At 40.4% G+C, this 16,377-nt stretch overlaps 1 protein-coding gene across 2 annotated transcripts; it reads right to left on the minus strand.

Moving 5' to 3' along the window:
- Window positions 1-2,625: 2,625 nt before the first annotated feature.
- Window positions 2,626-10,549, minus strand: septin2 (septin 2). Of its 2 annotated transcripts, none has more exons than XM_080861835.1 (13): window positions 10,435-10,549; window positions 9,604-9,646; window positions 8,817-8,931; window positions 6,614-6,700; window positions 6,395-6,518; window positions 6,071-6,205; window positions 5,833-5,950; window positions 5,471-5,572; window positions 4,782-4,927; window positions 4,536-4,619; window positions 3,404-3,464; window positions 2,914-3,008; window positions 2,626-2,782 (listed from the first exon to the last, which is right to left on the minus strand). In XM_080861835.1, exons 2-12 carry the CDS (start codon window positions 9,625-9,627, stop codon window positions 2,922-2,924), a joined length of 1,083 nt encoding a protein of 360 aa, XP_080717961.1. In that variant the 5' UTR covers window positions 9,628-9,646; window positions 10,435-10,549; the 3' UTR covers window positions 2,626-2,782; window positions 2,914-2,921. The 2 variants fall into 2 exon arrangements, with proteins under 2 accessions (XP_080717961.1, XP_080717960.1); XM_080861834.1 differs by having other exon boundaries at window positions 4,497-4,619.
- Between the last annotated feature and the right edge of the window lie 5,828 nt (window positions 10,550-16,377).

The raw sequence follows: 16,377 nt of genomic DNA on the forward strand, positions 1-16,377 counted from the left end.
TATCATCAAAGATGAGCTTGTGGGGCCTTTTCGGGTTGAGGATGGAGTCAAGCTCAACTCCCAGTCCTACTGCCAGTTTCTGGAAGACACCTTCTTCAAGCAGTGGTACAGGAAGAAGTCTGCATCCTTCAAGAAAAACATGATTTTCATGCAGGACAATGCTCCATCACACGCGTCCAAGTACTCCACAGCGTGGCTGGCAAGAAAGGGTATAAAAGAAGAAAAACTAATGACATGGCCTCCTTGTTCACCTGATCTGAACCCCATTGAGAACCTGTGGTCCATCATCAAATGTGAGATTTACAAGGAGGGAAAACAGTACACCTCTCTGAACAGTGTCTGGGAGGCTGTGGTTGCTGCTGCACGCAATGTTGATGGTGAACAGATCAAAACACTGACAGAATCCATGGATGGCAGGCTTTTGAGTGTCCTTGCAAAGAAAGGTGGCTATATTGGTCGCTGATTTGTTCTTGTTTTGTTTTTGAATGTCAGAAATGTATATTTGTGAATTTGGAGATGTTATATTGGTTTCACTGGTAAAAATAAATAATTGAAATGGGTATATATTTGTTTTTTGTTAAGTTGCCTAATAATTATGCACAGTAATAGTCACCTGCACACACAGATATCCCCCTAAAATAGCTAAAACTAAAAACAAACTAAAAACTACTTCCAAAAACATTCAGCTTTGATATTAATGAGTTTTTTGGGTTCATTGAGAACATGGTTGTTGTTCAATAATAAAATTATTCCTCAAAAATACAACTTGCCTAATAATTCTGCACTCCCTGTAGGTTCACATTAGTCCAGTGCTGCAGATGCTTCATTAATGTTTTAAAAGTAATCTTCTATTTAAAAAAAAATGTTGTTACACTATCATTTGATCCAGTTTCCACGCCTCTTGCTGCACATGGGAATATAAGCTTGAAGGTTTGGTAATTAACCTCTATATCTCACAGTATCTCAGTAATTAGTGACACCCTGTTACTGTGAGGGCAGAATCACGGTGGTTCTTTCAGAGGTAATTAATCTCACTGAAATAAAACACGTAGCAGAGCATCACCTGATGTGCATGACGAGCAGCTTCGGGCTCCTCTAATTTTATAAAGTTTATGGTCTAACTGAACACCAGCAGGCACTGATTAGGTTTCAATGGGAAGTGTTGCCTGTCTAAGATCCAGTGTATCATACACCCAGAATCAGTAATCAGCAGAGTTGTGTTGCTTCTGAGGCATACCTTTCTTTATGAATTTAGAAAAATTAATTTTACAAAGTGTTGCATGACCAATCGCTCTGTGGCTCATGGCTGCTTTCGTCTAGTCATAGTCTGTAAATGGGATCTGGCAAAATGCTTTAACACAAGCAGCTTAAATTCAGCCAACGGTAATCAGGCAGTCACCTGATTTTCCCTAACACTGCAAACTTACCTGGTAAGTTATTCTCACAGACGTTAAATCTTGCACAAAAATGATTGAAACTGTGTCCATTGTCTTTCCGTATACACACAAACGCAGTGATTACAAACACCCACATTTCTTTCTGTTATTTAAATCTTATTATTTGAACTGTTCTCCCTTAGAAATAAAACAAAAAAACAAAAAAGGTAGGGGGGAAATGTTAAAAAAAAAAAAAAAAAAAAGCAGACTAAAAAAAATGTTTGATACTTAATAAAACTTTTATTACAATATATGTATCAAGAACAAAATCTGTCAGGTACAAACAGCACAAAGGAATGTCAGAACTCACATCTCGGCTGGTGAGGGGATCGTTGGCTACACTGACCTCATCAGGTCGCCTTTAAACTCTGCGGTCAGTAGGGACAGGTAGAAGTTTCAACTTCTTAAATCTCACTGTACCAATAAATTCGCTCACTGCTCCTGTCACATGATTTCACTTTACACCGAGGACGACACACGTGAAGGACTAAATGCATTTAGTTAAGTGAAAGCACCAAAGAGGCCTCGCGCCTCATTTGTCTGGCGTATGGGGAAGACTATAAAAGGTTCTGGATCACAGTTTAATTCATATCAAAAGGAGCTTAACCACACTCGAAGGCAGTTGAACATACTGAGAAAAGCACAAATGGATGAAACGCTGCCCTAAAATTTATCATAATTTTTTTTATGGGTTGAGAATCGCATGCACATGAGCGGGTTAACATCAATACTGAGCAGGACAGGTTCCATTTAATGGCAAGCATGTATGGTGAACTCATAAATTGTTAAATAATGTTTTCTCCTGACAGGAATAACATTGAAACAGTCATGTAACAATGGAATAAAAGAGGTTTTTCAGCTACGTCTGCTACTACAGTTCTCTCTCTCTCAATGACACTCCTTCACAGAGCATGTGTTAGCATGTGCTCCGACAGACGCTTCAGCACTAAAGTCTTCGCATAGAAGCAGCAATACTTTGGTTTTCTGAACAGCAAACAAAAGGAAAAAAAATTAACTATCTCCCAATATAAAATATGCAAGCATTTTAAAATATTGGTCATATGACTTCATTTCAGTAAACGATTTCTTCTAAAGTGGTACAATTAAAAAAAAAAAAAAAAAAAAAAAAAAAATGGAACCGTGTGTGAATATATAAATGTAACACTGTTGAATATACTTTACTGTATGCATTTAAAAAAAAAAAAAAAAAAGACTCCAGATCCCATGTGGAGCTGAAATTACAAAAATAATAATAATAAAATAGTGGCAAGCAAGAGGAGTCATGACCAGGCAAGCTTTACACCTTTTCCATCTCTCTGGTCAAACTCGAGCAGTGGCTCAAATATCTAATCCGGAAAAAAAAGAAAAGTAAGAATATTAATATTTGGACATCTGAAGAAATCTAGCACGGTGTAAAATAACTGATAATGCGTCTGCAGCAGAATTGCCCTCGGGTCTCCACAGGTCTGCCTCTTACCATCAGTTTCACACATGTTGGCCTTCTCCCTCTCCGTCTCCTTGTTTCTGCATCTGGGCCTGCATCTTGGCAATCATCTCCTGCATTCGCCTCAGCTGAACGACACAGAACATCAAAAGGTGTGAATCAGGACACTCATGGCTGCGACTTTGAAGTGACATAAGGCATTTTGGGGGGGTTTTCTATAGAGTCTATCATATAATATTGTTTGTTGTTTCTGCAAGGTTGTCTACTTATTTGTTTTAAACTGGACCTTGGTGCACACCCTCACTCCATCCCCTGTCTGAAATATGCCGTTTCATCTCCTCTCCCTTTAAAACCTGCCTCCTTGTTCGCAACAGTCAACAAATCTTCTGACTGGCTGCCCGTCGCAAACACAAGCAATAAATGTGCCTCATCTTTATCTTGGCCCAAAAACTTTCTTTAGGAAACCTAAACAACACATTTCTTTGAAAACAACGCTTGTAGTCTAGTGTCTGAAATATCTCACCTCAGCCTCCTTCTCCTGCAGGATCATATCCTTGTCCATTTCCTCCGGCTCAGGTCCCTTTCTGCTTTACAGACACAACTATAGTTACTGCAATGCTGTGCGCTGCAAAAATCAATGACTTAATTATGCAGGACACAATTAAAAAGATAATCATTAAAGCAAATACACAACTGGAGAGGTTATAAATGCTCTTGTAGTGATTTTTGAAGCATGATTATTTAGTCAGCAGAGAAACTGTGTTTTCTCTGCATGAGAGAGTGTTGCCATTTTAAGCAGCGTTAAGCAAACACGACAAAAGCCACACTGAGGAAGTAGAAAAGCGGGTCAGTGGGTTAGTTTTGTCTGCAGGGACAAGGTTTGTCTGCAGGGACAAGGTTTGTCTGCAGGGACAAGGTTTGTCAGCGAAGAGTTGGCAGCTACAACAAATAACTACACAGAGGTGAAAGCATGAAGATTCAAGAGAGAAGCAGTGGGTGCAAAGGTCAGGGGAAGAGCAGGACCTCCCCCAAACTAAGAAAATCCAAAAATAAAACAGTACCTCCATCAGCAATTCAACACCAAACACCATCTTTGGACAGATGGCACGGCAAATATGAAGACAGTAAAACCACTCCCTTATTCTGTGTTGCCTTTAGAAGAAAAGTCTAAAAACAGTCCTTTGGGTCAACGTTAGGGGTTAAATAATGAGCTACCCACACTATGTTAAATGCTACACACACAGTAATCTTGTTTCTAACCTGCACAGATTTGCTACACACAAGATAAAACAACCCACTAAAGCAAACAGCACTAAATTCACCTCCAACTACCTCTACCTCTACCTATTACAGTTCACATGCAAAAATCACGGGTTAGAGTTACTGTACTACAGAACTGATACTGGAAAAAAGGAAATGAATGACCGGACTACCCAATGAACAGGAATAACTCTTTATTTTTCCTTTTCTGGTTGGTTTAGCTGGGTTTTGTTAAGTTTCACCTCGTGTGTGTGTGTTTTTTCCACAATACTGGATGTAAATGTACACACAGCTCAGAGATTTGCTGTTTGAGGAGGGGGAGGTGCAGAAAAGCAAGCAGACAGGGAAGTACGTACGCAGGAGACATAGGCAGAATGTAACCATGGGAGGACAACCTGCCACCCCGTTTGAGGCGCTCCGAACGGAAGTTCTCATAGTGCAGGTCCTGGGTTACTTCCTGGAGATCCTGCATGTGGGTTCTGTGGGATTGAGGAAAAGTCAAACAATAAACAGATTTGCAGAGAGCTCAGGCACCGCCATACTCCCTCCAAAGGCAGGCGGAGGCCGTCTGGTTACAGCAGTTTCAAAATGAGACTACGTTATCTACACAGTTTTGTCAACTCACAAACTTCACCACTCACATCAGCATGATCCGCAGTTTGAGGAAATCATTGTGCTCCGGGTTCTCCACCTCCACCACTCCCCAAGGGTACAGACGACCTCTGACCTTTTTCCCTTTGGCCTCAATCTGCTGGTTGGAACCTACCACTGCAAATGGGATGCTAGCCTGGAGAAGAGGAGCAGTAGCTCATATTTATCATGTTTCAACCACACACCATGGATAATTATGATACTTAAAACCAATCCCTAAATTGATAGTTGGAAGTTTAACAAAAGCAGAGCTGTCCCAAACGAGTACCAAAGCTTCTAAAGTGAATAATCAAAGCTTCACAAGATGACCAGGAGAGTAGGATTGGGTTGTCTACCACCTCACCCTAACTAACCAACCAACTAAACCAGCAAATCCTGCATTTATGACATATAAACTAACTGTTTTTACAAAAAATTAATATTTGTTGGAAAGGGCTGTCTGATAGCTTTCCTCTTTGCTTTTGTGGTCTGCACCGGCTAACACACTGAACCTTGACCCAGAGTTTATTTTGATGCGTTTGTTTGTAAGCACACGTGCCATCTCACAAGTTGACTCACAGAAAACACTGAGATAGAAACTGGGTTTTGTTCAAATCTCCCATCGCTATTTGCGTAGGAAGAAGACAGAAAGAAACCTTTCTCCAAGGTTGAAATCGTGCACAGATAATGAAGTCAGTACCTTGAGGATCCTCGTCTGCTCTTTGAAATCTTCATCTTCATCTGACTCAGCATCGGGAAGATGGTAGATTTTGATGCCATGCTCGTCGATCTCATCGAGAATCTTGATAACACGAGAGTGTAAAACAACAGTTATTAGCAGTTATGTTAAACTGATGATGATCTTCTGCTTTCTTTTGATTCCAGACACGAGATAACGATCCTCAGAATCATTTCTCAGGATCAGCTGATACAGTAGTACCTGCAAAATTCTGATGCACCCGATGGATAAAGCAGTGAGTATGATAACATGATACTGTAACTACTCTTCAAGTCAGGAAATGGAAAAAGTCCCCGAACAATGGGTAACTCTGGCGTCCTCACCCTGCGCTTGAGCCTCTCCCTCTCTCTGAGGGTGAGTGTGTCGGCCTTAGCGATGACAGGAACCACATTGACCTTGTTGTGAATGGCCTTCATGAACTGGACGTCAAGTGGTTTCAGGCTGGGAGGGAAAGGAAACAGAGGGTCAACGAGAGACAAAGAATCTGCGTGAACAGAGGACCTTCACTGTAATGACTTAGGCCTATACAGTATTTGTGCAAGTGGGGATAGCAGGACGCACCCGTGGCCGAGTGGGGAGATGAAATAGAAGCAGCAGTGAACTCTATTGTCAACAATGTGTCTACGATTTAGGCCGCTCTCGTCATGGAGGTAGCGCTCAAACTGGTCATCAATGTAGCTGATAATGGTGCTGAAACTGGATGGACAAAAAAAGAAAAAGTTAGAAATTATACTGAGCAAAGGCAACCACAAAGCCTGGCTAATAATAGATTCTCTCCTATCCTCTCCTATCATCACCACTCACAGATCACAGGAATAAGATAGCAATTCAAATCCAAAAATACCTCATCTACTCATCAGCCTCCACCCTACAATGATTTCTCACCAGTCTTGGCTGTTGATGGCGTCTCCGTATCCTGGTGTGTCAACCACAGTGAGGCGGAGCTTCACTCCTCGCTCCTCGATTTCTACAGTGGATGCCTCGATCTGAACTGTCCTTTCTATTTTTTCTACGAGAGGGAAAGATCAAATGCAGGTTTCTCAAACTGCTTCACAAAAAATTAATCATCAGTGTTTTCAGCGTGTAAATGTGTGTGTGTTTTACCTGCTGCTCCAGGAATGACTCTCTCAGGGTACAGGTCAGTGAGGAAGAGGCTGTTGATCAAGGTGGATTTTCCAAGTCCAGATTCACCTTTAGATAACAGGAAGGTAAAGCTGTCACAAGTAAATGAGGGCTGCATAATGGTTAAATGGTTAATGGCCTGTATTTGTATAGCGCATTACTAGTCCCTATGGCCCCCAAAGCGCTTTACACAACCAGTCATCCACCGATTCACACACACATTCACACACTGGTGATGGCAAGCTACATTGTAGCCACAGCCACACTGGGGCGCACTGACAGAGGCGAGGCTGCCGGACACTGGCGCCACCGGGCCCTCTGACCACCACGGCCCGTAATTATTAGCATTAACACAATGCTAATAATTACAAATGCACAGTCAGGCTCTGGTTAGTGCAAGGGCTCTTCTAATGCAGAGCTCAGTTTCAACCAAAAGAACAAAGACGTCCTCAGTGCGCCGCAGGAAACGCAGTGTGTAACACACACTGCATCTCACACAAGATAGAAATACACATCAACCAAACTCTAAATCTGACTTCAGCATTAATCTTTCCCCAGCCGTCAGGTGGCTGAAACCTTGTCAGAAGCTGGGAAGGATACGAGTTTGTTCATGAGTTAAGGGTAAGAACCTCAAATTGACCAGAGAGGTTACACAAAAGAGACCTGACATTCAAAAGCCAAATAGAAATCTACAGAATTCCAAATTTAGCAGGTTAAACAGGAAACATGACACCAATTGTGTGGTGAAATTTCCATTTTTCCATTTTCTTTATGACTTTTCAAATTCAGGGTCAGGTGGAAACTGGAGCCTATCCCAGCTGTTATGGGGAACAGGCAAGGTACACCCTGGACAGGTATCCAGTCTATCACAGGGGAAAGGACTGATGTGATTCTAAAACTATATTAGTCCAGCTCTTTAATAAAATAAACAAAGGGTAAACAAACTGTATTTAATGAGAATGACGTTATTTGAATGCTTCAGTCGATATAATTTATGAATGAACTACACATCAGTATCAATGTCTTTACAGGACAAAATTTAAACCATGCATCCAAATACCAATAGTAGGTGTTCCTCAAGTGAAAGACAATAGTAACTCAGTCTGATAATCAGGCCAATAAAAACCTCCTGCACACCACACAAACATCTGATCTGATCTGCCGCATCGCTTCAGTCTAACACTCTGCCTGCTGTCTGGAAAAAAAGATTCAAAGCAACCGTAAAGACAAGAAACTACTGTTTAGTTTCTTGGTTACATCCAGCTAAAAACAGAAGTCGAGCACAGACACAGAGTCTTAAACAGCTGCTCTCGCCAGGCTGTGACAAAAGATTTACTGAGGTCTTCTTTAGTGGCAATTTGCCAGGAGGTCTTGTAAGGGAGCAAACTGACATATTTATTATGCACACTGCAAGTTCAAGTGCATGTGGGAAAGGAAGAGACTACAGAGATCAATGCTTTTCATTTTCATTGCAACATTATTATTTCTATACGTGGAGAAGAGCAGCATCTAGCCGCTCACCCAGGAAAACACTGATTTAATTTAATAACGGGGGGGGGGGGGGGGGGGGGGGGGTTAAACAGAGGGTATATTACTGCATTACAAGAACCAGCAGGCCTCGCTGTCCACTGTTTGAATGGGTCCCTGGAGGCACACAGGCTACATTCCTCTCTGGTTTATTTTAAAGAAGAAGGATGAGCAGTGTTGAGGGGAGCTTCGACCCTCCCCCATTCCCAGCAAGCACAGGGGTTCACCCAGTCACAGGAACCAGAGTAAGAGTTTACACTGCTGCCAACATCAGCTGAGCAGCTTTACCGATGACTACGTCTGCGCAGAAAAAAAACTTCATGCACAGTAAGACAGTCAAGTGCAAGCCTACAAATTATAGAACACAAAACAACCGGTGTGCTCGTGACACACAAACGAAAAAAATCTACGGAAGTCAAAAAGAGCTCAGACTGCAAAAACTGCATATTGTTCAAGCGAGCATCCAAGATCCCAACATGAATTTAACCCAATAACATGAGCGAAAAAAGACAAAATGCATTCCACAAAGTGGCCGTGTTTACTCTAGCTTTAACATTCTTATCACTGAGATACATTATCATTTTCCAGACTAAATAAAAAACAGCGTCACGTCACAGCAACATGAAAAATGTGGTGGGAAAAGCATTAGCGCACTCACCTACAACCATAAGGGTGAACTCAAAGCCCTTTTTTACAGATTTTCGATGAACCTGATTAGGCAGGTTGGCGAATCCAACATACCCCGGGGTCTCGGGGTTTGAGAACTGCCCCTGCTGTAGCGAAAAGGGAGGAAAAGTAAAAAGAAAGGAGTGTAAAATGATTATTACTTCCGATTAAACTGAGCAGGATAAATGTGAGGCGACAGCTAATTATATGCGAGCGAGCTTAAATCACTGAGCAGGCTTGACTGTGACGGGGTTATTTAAGAGGCTATTTCCAAAAGATCTCGCACCACCCCATTCATCCAGCATTTTCTACACGCAGCTCATCAAAAGGAAGCCATTTACCAATCCCTGCAGCTAGCCAGGCTGTATACCAGAAAATTCAAATGTAATACAAAGCAGCACCTTCTTTATTCAGTTTATAAGGTGGACAAAGCCTCCATTCCTTGTCCTTTCAGGAAGAAGGTCAAGATGAGCGAGCTTGATAAGCAGTGTGTTTTTACACTGCCCTTAGCCCTTTCAGTACAAAGAAAACTGCATGAGTGAGTCATGAGGATAATGAGCAGCACGCAGACAATGTACCCATTAACAGGACGGTAATATCAATGCCTAAAAAACAAGAAGTTTCAACTCAGTGGGCATATTGTGTTTCCTTTTTACTACCATTAAAGCTACTGCAATGGAGTAGGCAGTCACTGAAGTACAGGCAGGAATCTAGTATTACAGCATGCCTATTGGTTCAGATAGAAAAACTGGTTGGTTTGTTTGTTTGATATGATTTACCTTCATTTTGTCAGCTTGAGACATGTTTTCCTCCTTGTTTAGGCTGAAAGAGAAGACAAAAAACAGACAGATATAAACCAACCAACACAAAAAAATCTTTTCTCACCCTTCTTCTAAAATGGGGGTTGGACTCATGCAGTCACATACTCAGAGGCTTCAGAGTATGAGAGACAGGAAGTCTGTTTTTTGCTCGGAGTGGCTTGTGAGAGTGATGTGTCTCACCACAGAAAAAACTGCTTTCCTGCTCTAGGTGTCTGCATTACAGCTGCATCCCACTACAGCTCTATGATCTGAGGGAAGAGATGAAGCTTAAGCCTTCAAACCCAACCTTTCTGTAATTACCATCATATCGGTCTCTTTTGCTAGTTGTGTTGTAGGCTGTTGTATGTTATTCGAAACCCCCTGAATGAACTGAAACTGTGAGAAACACACCGACAGTACGAGGGAGAAGACGTTTTCTCTGCATATAACCGAGCATTTCTTTTCCGGTTAATTAACTAAATATGTTTCCGAGGTAGTTTAGTTGAGTTAGCATTACAAGTCAGCTGATTTTCCGATTTTCTAAATGTGACTGATATTACTTAATAAACCAGCTTCGGGTATTTTAAAATTTTGCTATAGCGGTAATTATCGACGGTCAATTGAACGCTGTTTAACAAGCTAGCAGCCCGAGCTAGCAGCTCGGGACACTGTTAAGCTAAGCTTTAATTACTATTAACTAGCCGGGCAGGAAATCAAATAAGCTAATGTTAGCTTCGTCGTTTTAACAGCGACGGCGCCGACACACTCGGTGATAAATAACTGGTTAAATGCTGAAAAGTACACGGTTACCTTGCAGAGTAGATGGAAGTACAGGGAGCGATGAGCAGCAGACTTGGCGGACACCTCAAATTCTTCAGATTCCGCTGCAGCAGCTTCCTTTAGCACACAGACCACAATGCACTGGGCGAGAGGAGCGCAGCAGGCTCAGCCCTCAGCCGAGCCACTGAGACTGCTAACTAACTAAAACTAGGTGTCAAAAAGGTAAATCAAATAAAAACTAGACTTTAGAAAATATAGAAAACAGAATAATAAAAACAGAGAGGAACATTATTTTGTGTTTGTCAATATAGTTAAGTCATTGCTGCAGATGTTCAGTAAGAATAGGTTAATACAAGACTTAGCTGTAATACCTGATCTATTTTTTTTTTAATTTTGCCCTTGAAAAATGTCCTCTATGATATAATAACAGGATTAAACTAACATTCGTATTAATGAAAACTACGGTGAATGTTTAACATGTTCAGACTTATAGAAACTAAACTGGAAAAAATAAACAGATTCTAACGAAAACTTAACTGAACCCGAAAACACTGAAGTCTGAAACTGACAAAAGAAAAAGAAAAAAAAGACTTTGCCCCTGTGAGTCAGCAGGAGCCTGTGTCATGTACAAGATCGGCCATTAGAAATGCATTATAAAAGATAAAAGCCCATCAGACAGAGCATGGGGGTTATTAACAGACTAGACTCCCAAAGGGGATATAATAAGTAGGAGCTACCCTGAATTATTAATATAGTCCAGTCTGTGATGCAGCTCAGATTGAGCCTTTATGGTAAGTTCAACATAGGGAAGTCTTTTTCTTCTTCCACCTGCACATATTGGGTGTCACCATACAGCTGATCATCTGCCTCCAGCTCACCCTATCTCTAGACTTCACTTATGTCACACCAATGTCTGCAGGTCCTCCTTGACTACACTCATGAACTGAGGCCTTTTGTCCGCTATACCTACTATTCCTCCTCTCCACTTGTCCAAACCATCCAAAGTTAATAAATCCAACGTAAATAAATTATAAAATATTTTACATTTTGTGAAACATCTACAATTTCATTAGCTGAGGTTTCATGAAGGTGGAAGATCTTGTGAGAGACAGGCTTTGTAGCAAGATATATTTTTGTGATGTTTTCAGATATTTATTCTTTCACACTCTAGTTCTCCCTCAATGGGGAGCAGCTTCAAGGAATCAGCATAACTTCTAGTTATTCCCACCGATGTTAATAATGGGATTAATATGCCGCTATTGTCTGCCCATCTCCTTATCTCAGTTATGTTACCTAACAGCAGACCCTCTAGACTGAGGAGACTGGGTAATGTAGGTTATTTTGAAGATAGGGGTGTAAACTGAGAAGCATTTCCATGTGTCAGCCTGTTTCAAATACTTGTCATTGCTGGTATGTTTTCCTCAATGATGCCAAACTAATGCAATGGGGTGGGATTAAATAAGTGTATACTTCTTCCCACTCCCTTTCAACATGTAAATTAATCAGAATGTTCTTTTGTATGTAATTTGTATAGTATTTTTTTTTCTCTCATTTCTTTTCTAAATGTACTTGTATATTGTTCACATGTTGAAATAAATTACCAATCAATCAATCAATCAATGCAGCTGTTGCACAACTGAGTCAGAAACTCCTGTTATTAGATAGTGTTGAGAGAGATCGTGTTAAACAATGCTGATTGTCCTTGTAAGGGAATCAGTAAATAATGTAAGTTATAAGCAGACTTGATATGGCACTACAATCAATTACTCATTAATACCAGTCCCTGCTTGCAGAGCTGTCTGAATAACACTGGAATGTAGCTTAAAAATGTAAACAATCACAGTCAGGCTGGGACAATCCTGATCTTTTTCTTCTGAACAAAATGGCTTTCACAAATAACTGTTGTCTGATTTATCTATCTGAGTTGTCTAACTTCTCTATCTACAGTTACAGGCTGAGAGGATCTGATAGCACTTTGGGTGTTTGGGTAAAGCGTGGGTGCACTCTCAGGGGGAAGGGTCACATTTCTATACCGACGATTCCTAAACTGTTCCTATAAACAGTGAAGCACACCGATCATAGGTTCAAGAGGAAAACATCGCTGATTATCTTGTGTCAGTTTGCTTTAAAAGGAGGTTTCTCACTAGTCACAACATAAAGTCTTTGCAGTACATGTAAGGCTATCATGAAATATGCGAGAATCATATCCTGCATATCCTGCATATCCTGCTTATAAATGGGGATTCGTTACATTTTTTTTTGACAGAATTTTACAGCCTGATGCAGTCACGCACTGATATCTTTAATGGATGACTCCATATTACATCTCGTTTATGGAACCTTTGAGAAAAAGAAAAAAGAGAGATCACGGTTTGATGAAAATGATGTGATAGCTCTAATTGCACATTTCTGCAAATGTCCAGGATCATGTCAAAGGCATATTGCCCATTCCAGCACACAGCTACAGCTACACCAGTTCATGTTAAATGTAGAATAAAAATGCACCGATGGCTTCCGTAATGAAGTTCAATTAAGTCATACCTAATCAATGATGTGTCAAATCCAATTAATTATGACTTTGGTAGCTGGACATGCTTGTGGGTCACCGAGCTAAAGTAACGTTACCTAACAGGAACTAGTTCTTACATGAATGTTAAGCAAAGGTTACATGCTACATGCTAGATAGTGAATTTATAGAACGTTTGGTAAAAACCAAGTTTGACAGCTGTGATTGTTAAATTTTATAAATTATACTTCTTCAGTCCTTTACATGCGGCTCGTTGGTCTAGGGGTATGATTCTCGCTTTGGGTGCGAGAGGTCCCGGGTTCAAATCCCGGACGAGCCCGCTGTTTTTGTGCCGTAAATCACAATTATTTTTGACGCACCATTCCACAGTTTCTTACAGACGTGTATTACGTTAAACTTTTGGTTTTTAATAATGTTCTAAAGTAACTGATATTAGTAATAAGGCTTTTTCTCAAAAGACACGGGCTGTGTGTGTGTGTACGTTCCTGAGTCTCCTATCACTCAGCGATATACTGATCTCTTGTGGATTACTGCGAGTACTGCAGGTAGGTGTGCCGAATACTGTTTTTGAAAATATTTCTCAAACATCATTTAGAAAATTTAATGTCATGAATACACATTTGAACCAAATTTAGATGAAACATAGTTTAAATGCCTTCCTGGTTAAAATAAATAAATAAATAAATAAAGGTAGTTTAGAAAACATTCATGTGGATTGAAGGCTGTCTTTCTGTATTCAGCCAGTAGTAGCAGCTTGTCAAACCTTACATTGTGCCAACACCTCAGCTCTCCCCTTTTTAATGTAACCCAAGAAAGCCACTCCTCTGCTTAGGCTGAGTCCAGAAGACGTCTTGGGAAATACCAGCCTGTTTCCCTTTCTGTAACAGCACTCACATCATCGCTACAGAAACTACACTATTTCCATTATTTCTATAAGCTCCTTAGTGGCAGCTCAGTCTGTCATATGTATTGGCTTCATAAGATGAGGCGTCTTATGAAGTTTTTTTTAAAATATATTTCATGTGCTTGTTTCCTCGACTCGACAACATGGCAAAAAGCTAAAGTTATGCTTTGGATAAGAATAAAAGTTCCTGTGAGAGAGTGCAAACAAGAGAGATCCATGTAACGAGCCACAGCTTCTCTTTTCTCAGCATCATGTTTTTTCAGTGGAAAACAAACTTCATAGCAGAATCTGAGACAAACAGGGAAACAAATTCTTCTCTGGTTTTTGGTCACATGTACAGCAGATATGTAGATATTTTACAGATGTTTAACATTTTCTGTCAACAATATTAACCCAGGCAAGCACTCCTCTCCTCTCTCCACCGTAGCCACAGCCTTTTAACCAGAGTGTTATTTAAAGTAAGCAGCTGCCTGCTTAGCCGGCACCTTTCACTTTTCAAGCAGCACTTAATTTACTGGAGGACATTTTAAATCTCTTGCCTCCATGGCACTGAGTCGCTGACAAATGCCTGGTTGCAAATGTATCTCATTGACTGCTGACTCGGTTGTATTACAAGCTGGCTGATAGGGGCTGCCACAGTAATGTGGCCTTCAGGTTTATCCTCAGATGTTGGAGGAAGTGTATTAATTTGGTTTAGATGGGGCCTTATGAGAGCGTACTGGCAGGCAGACACGAGCCAATCCCCCACCCCCCTCTCCGTCGACCTCGGATTGAAGCTATCTGCCACAGAGCCAAAGCATATTCTACCATCAATGTGTCAGGGGAAAGCTATTAAAACCGCTTTACTTTTCCTAAGTATCATGAGAATAAGCACAAGATTTAGTGAAATCCTCCCTGGAGCACTGAAAATCTTGGGGATTTTCCCGCTGAAACGTTTCCTAATGGGCCGCTCAGAAGTGTCAGAAACTCTTGTTAGACTTGAATGTTTCGGGATTTCAGTGTATTTATTTGCAGCTGAAATGACAAAATTTTAAGTCTGTGCGTCAGAGCTTTCCACATCATCAGATGGAAACAAATTCACCAGCAGAAAAAAACAGAACCTTAGATAAACTCAGCTTACCTTTTCTCAAACACCATCAGTGCACACTCAGATCACGCACACTGATGTGCAGCAAAGCACGGCAGATTAATGTGGTAAAGCACCTGAGCAGTTTCTCCATATGATGATCTTTATCTGCTACTTCGACCCTTCACTGAGATCTTAAAAATAAATAAGTAAACAGGGGACTTTTTGTCAATAAATCAGTAATTTTCCCACTCTTCTCTGCTGAGTTTGTTCGTTGATAGAAGTGATGAGATTACAAGCTCAGCATTTTGATTTATTACGCAAACTTTCCCCATTTTTATGGGAATTTCATTTTGACCATCAATTAAACTGCTAATGTATTTTTGAGTTTATTCATTGTTTGGTCTACAGAAAAGAGAAAAGTTCATGACAGGTTTATTTGATTTGTTTTGCAGTCTGAATCCATTTGATGCCACGATTACTGTATCTTGGGCATAAAGTAGAATATCTGTGGTAGATGTTCGTAAATATTAAGATATTGATCCAAGATTTATTTTGGTTTTGAAATAGTTATTACATCAAAGTGGAGTGCTGTAATTCCACCATGTTAGGCAGAAATAATTATTCCCACTACTGAAATGACACCATTGCTCATTACTTCTCATGCATAAACTCTTTAGGCTGCATGACTACCAGCATTAGTATTAACAGCATTGGTAAATCACTTTAAGGTGTCTTCTTATCTGTTTACAGTGAACATAAAATTACATTAGACAGACCCATCTATGTTGACACAATGATACACATTAACCCAGCAACCCACTGCACTTATGGTGTCTCAGCTTTCATTATATTAATGTATTTTTTAAAAAAAATCACAGGCTGAGGAACTGACCTGTAAATCAATTCAACAAACAGAGAACAATGGTACTTCCCCGGTGCATGCACTTAGAAAGCTACAACATTAACTGACAAAAAATTGATTAAAATTGTTGATCAGCAAAAAAAAAAAAAAAAAAAAAAAAAAAAAAAAAGAGAGAGAGAGAGAGAGAGAGGGTAGAAAAGTCACTGAAACTCAAACTATTTAAGTAATTAGGTCGGGGGTGGGGAGTTCACAGCTTAATCTATTTAATTCATTTGTGGATTTGGGCTGAAAGTACTGAGAAACATACATCTGCCCAAATGCATGTACGAGTCACTTTACTGGCTACACTAGTACTAGGCTGGACTCCACATCCATGATATTAATCTCCTTTTCTACCAAACACCAAAGGAGATGTGGTGACTGTGGAGGTCATTTAAGTGCAGTGAACTCGCTGTCTTGTTCAAGAAGCCAGACTGAGATGATTTGAACTTTGTGACATGGTGCACTGATAGAAGGAGCCATCAGAAAATGAGTACACAGTGGTCATAAAAGAATGGACGTGGTCAACAGCAATATTTAGGTAGGCTGTGGCGTTTTAACAATACTCTGTT

Source organism: Rhamphochromis sp. 'chilingali', assembly GCF_963969265.1.
Source record: "Rhamphochromis sp. 'chilingali' genome assembly, chromosome: 16".
Lineage (NCBI taxonomy): Eukaryota > Metazoa > Chordata > Actinopteri > Cichliformes > Cichlidae > Rhamphochromis > Rhamphochromis sp. 'chilingali'.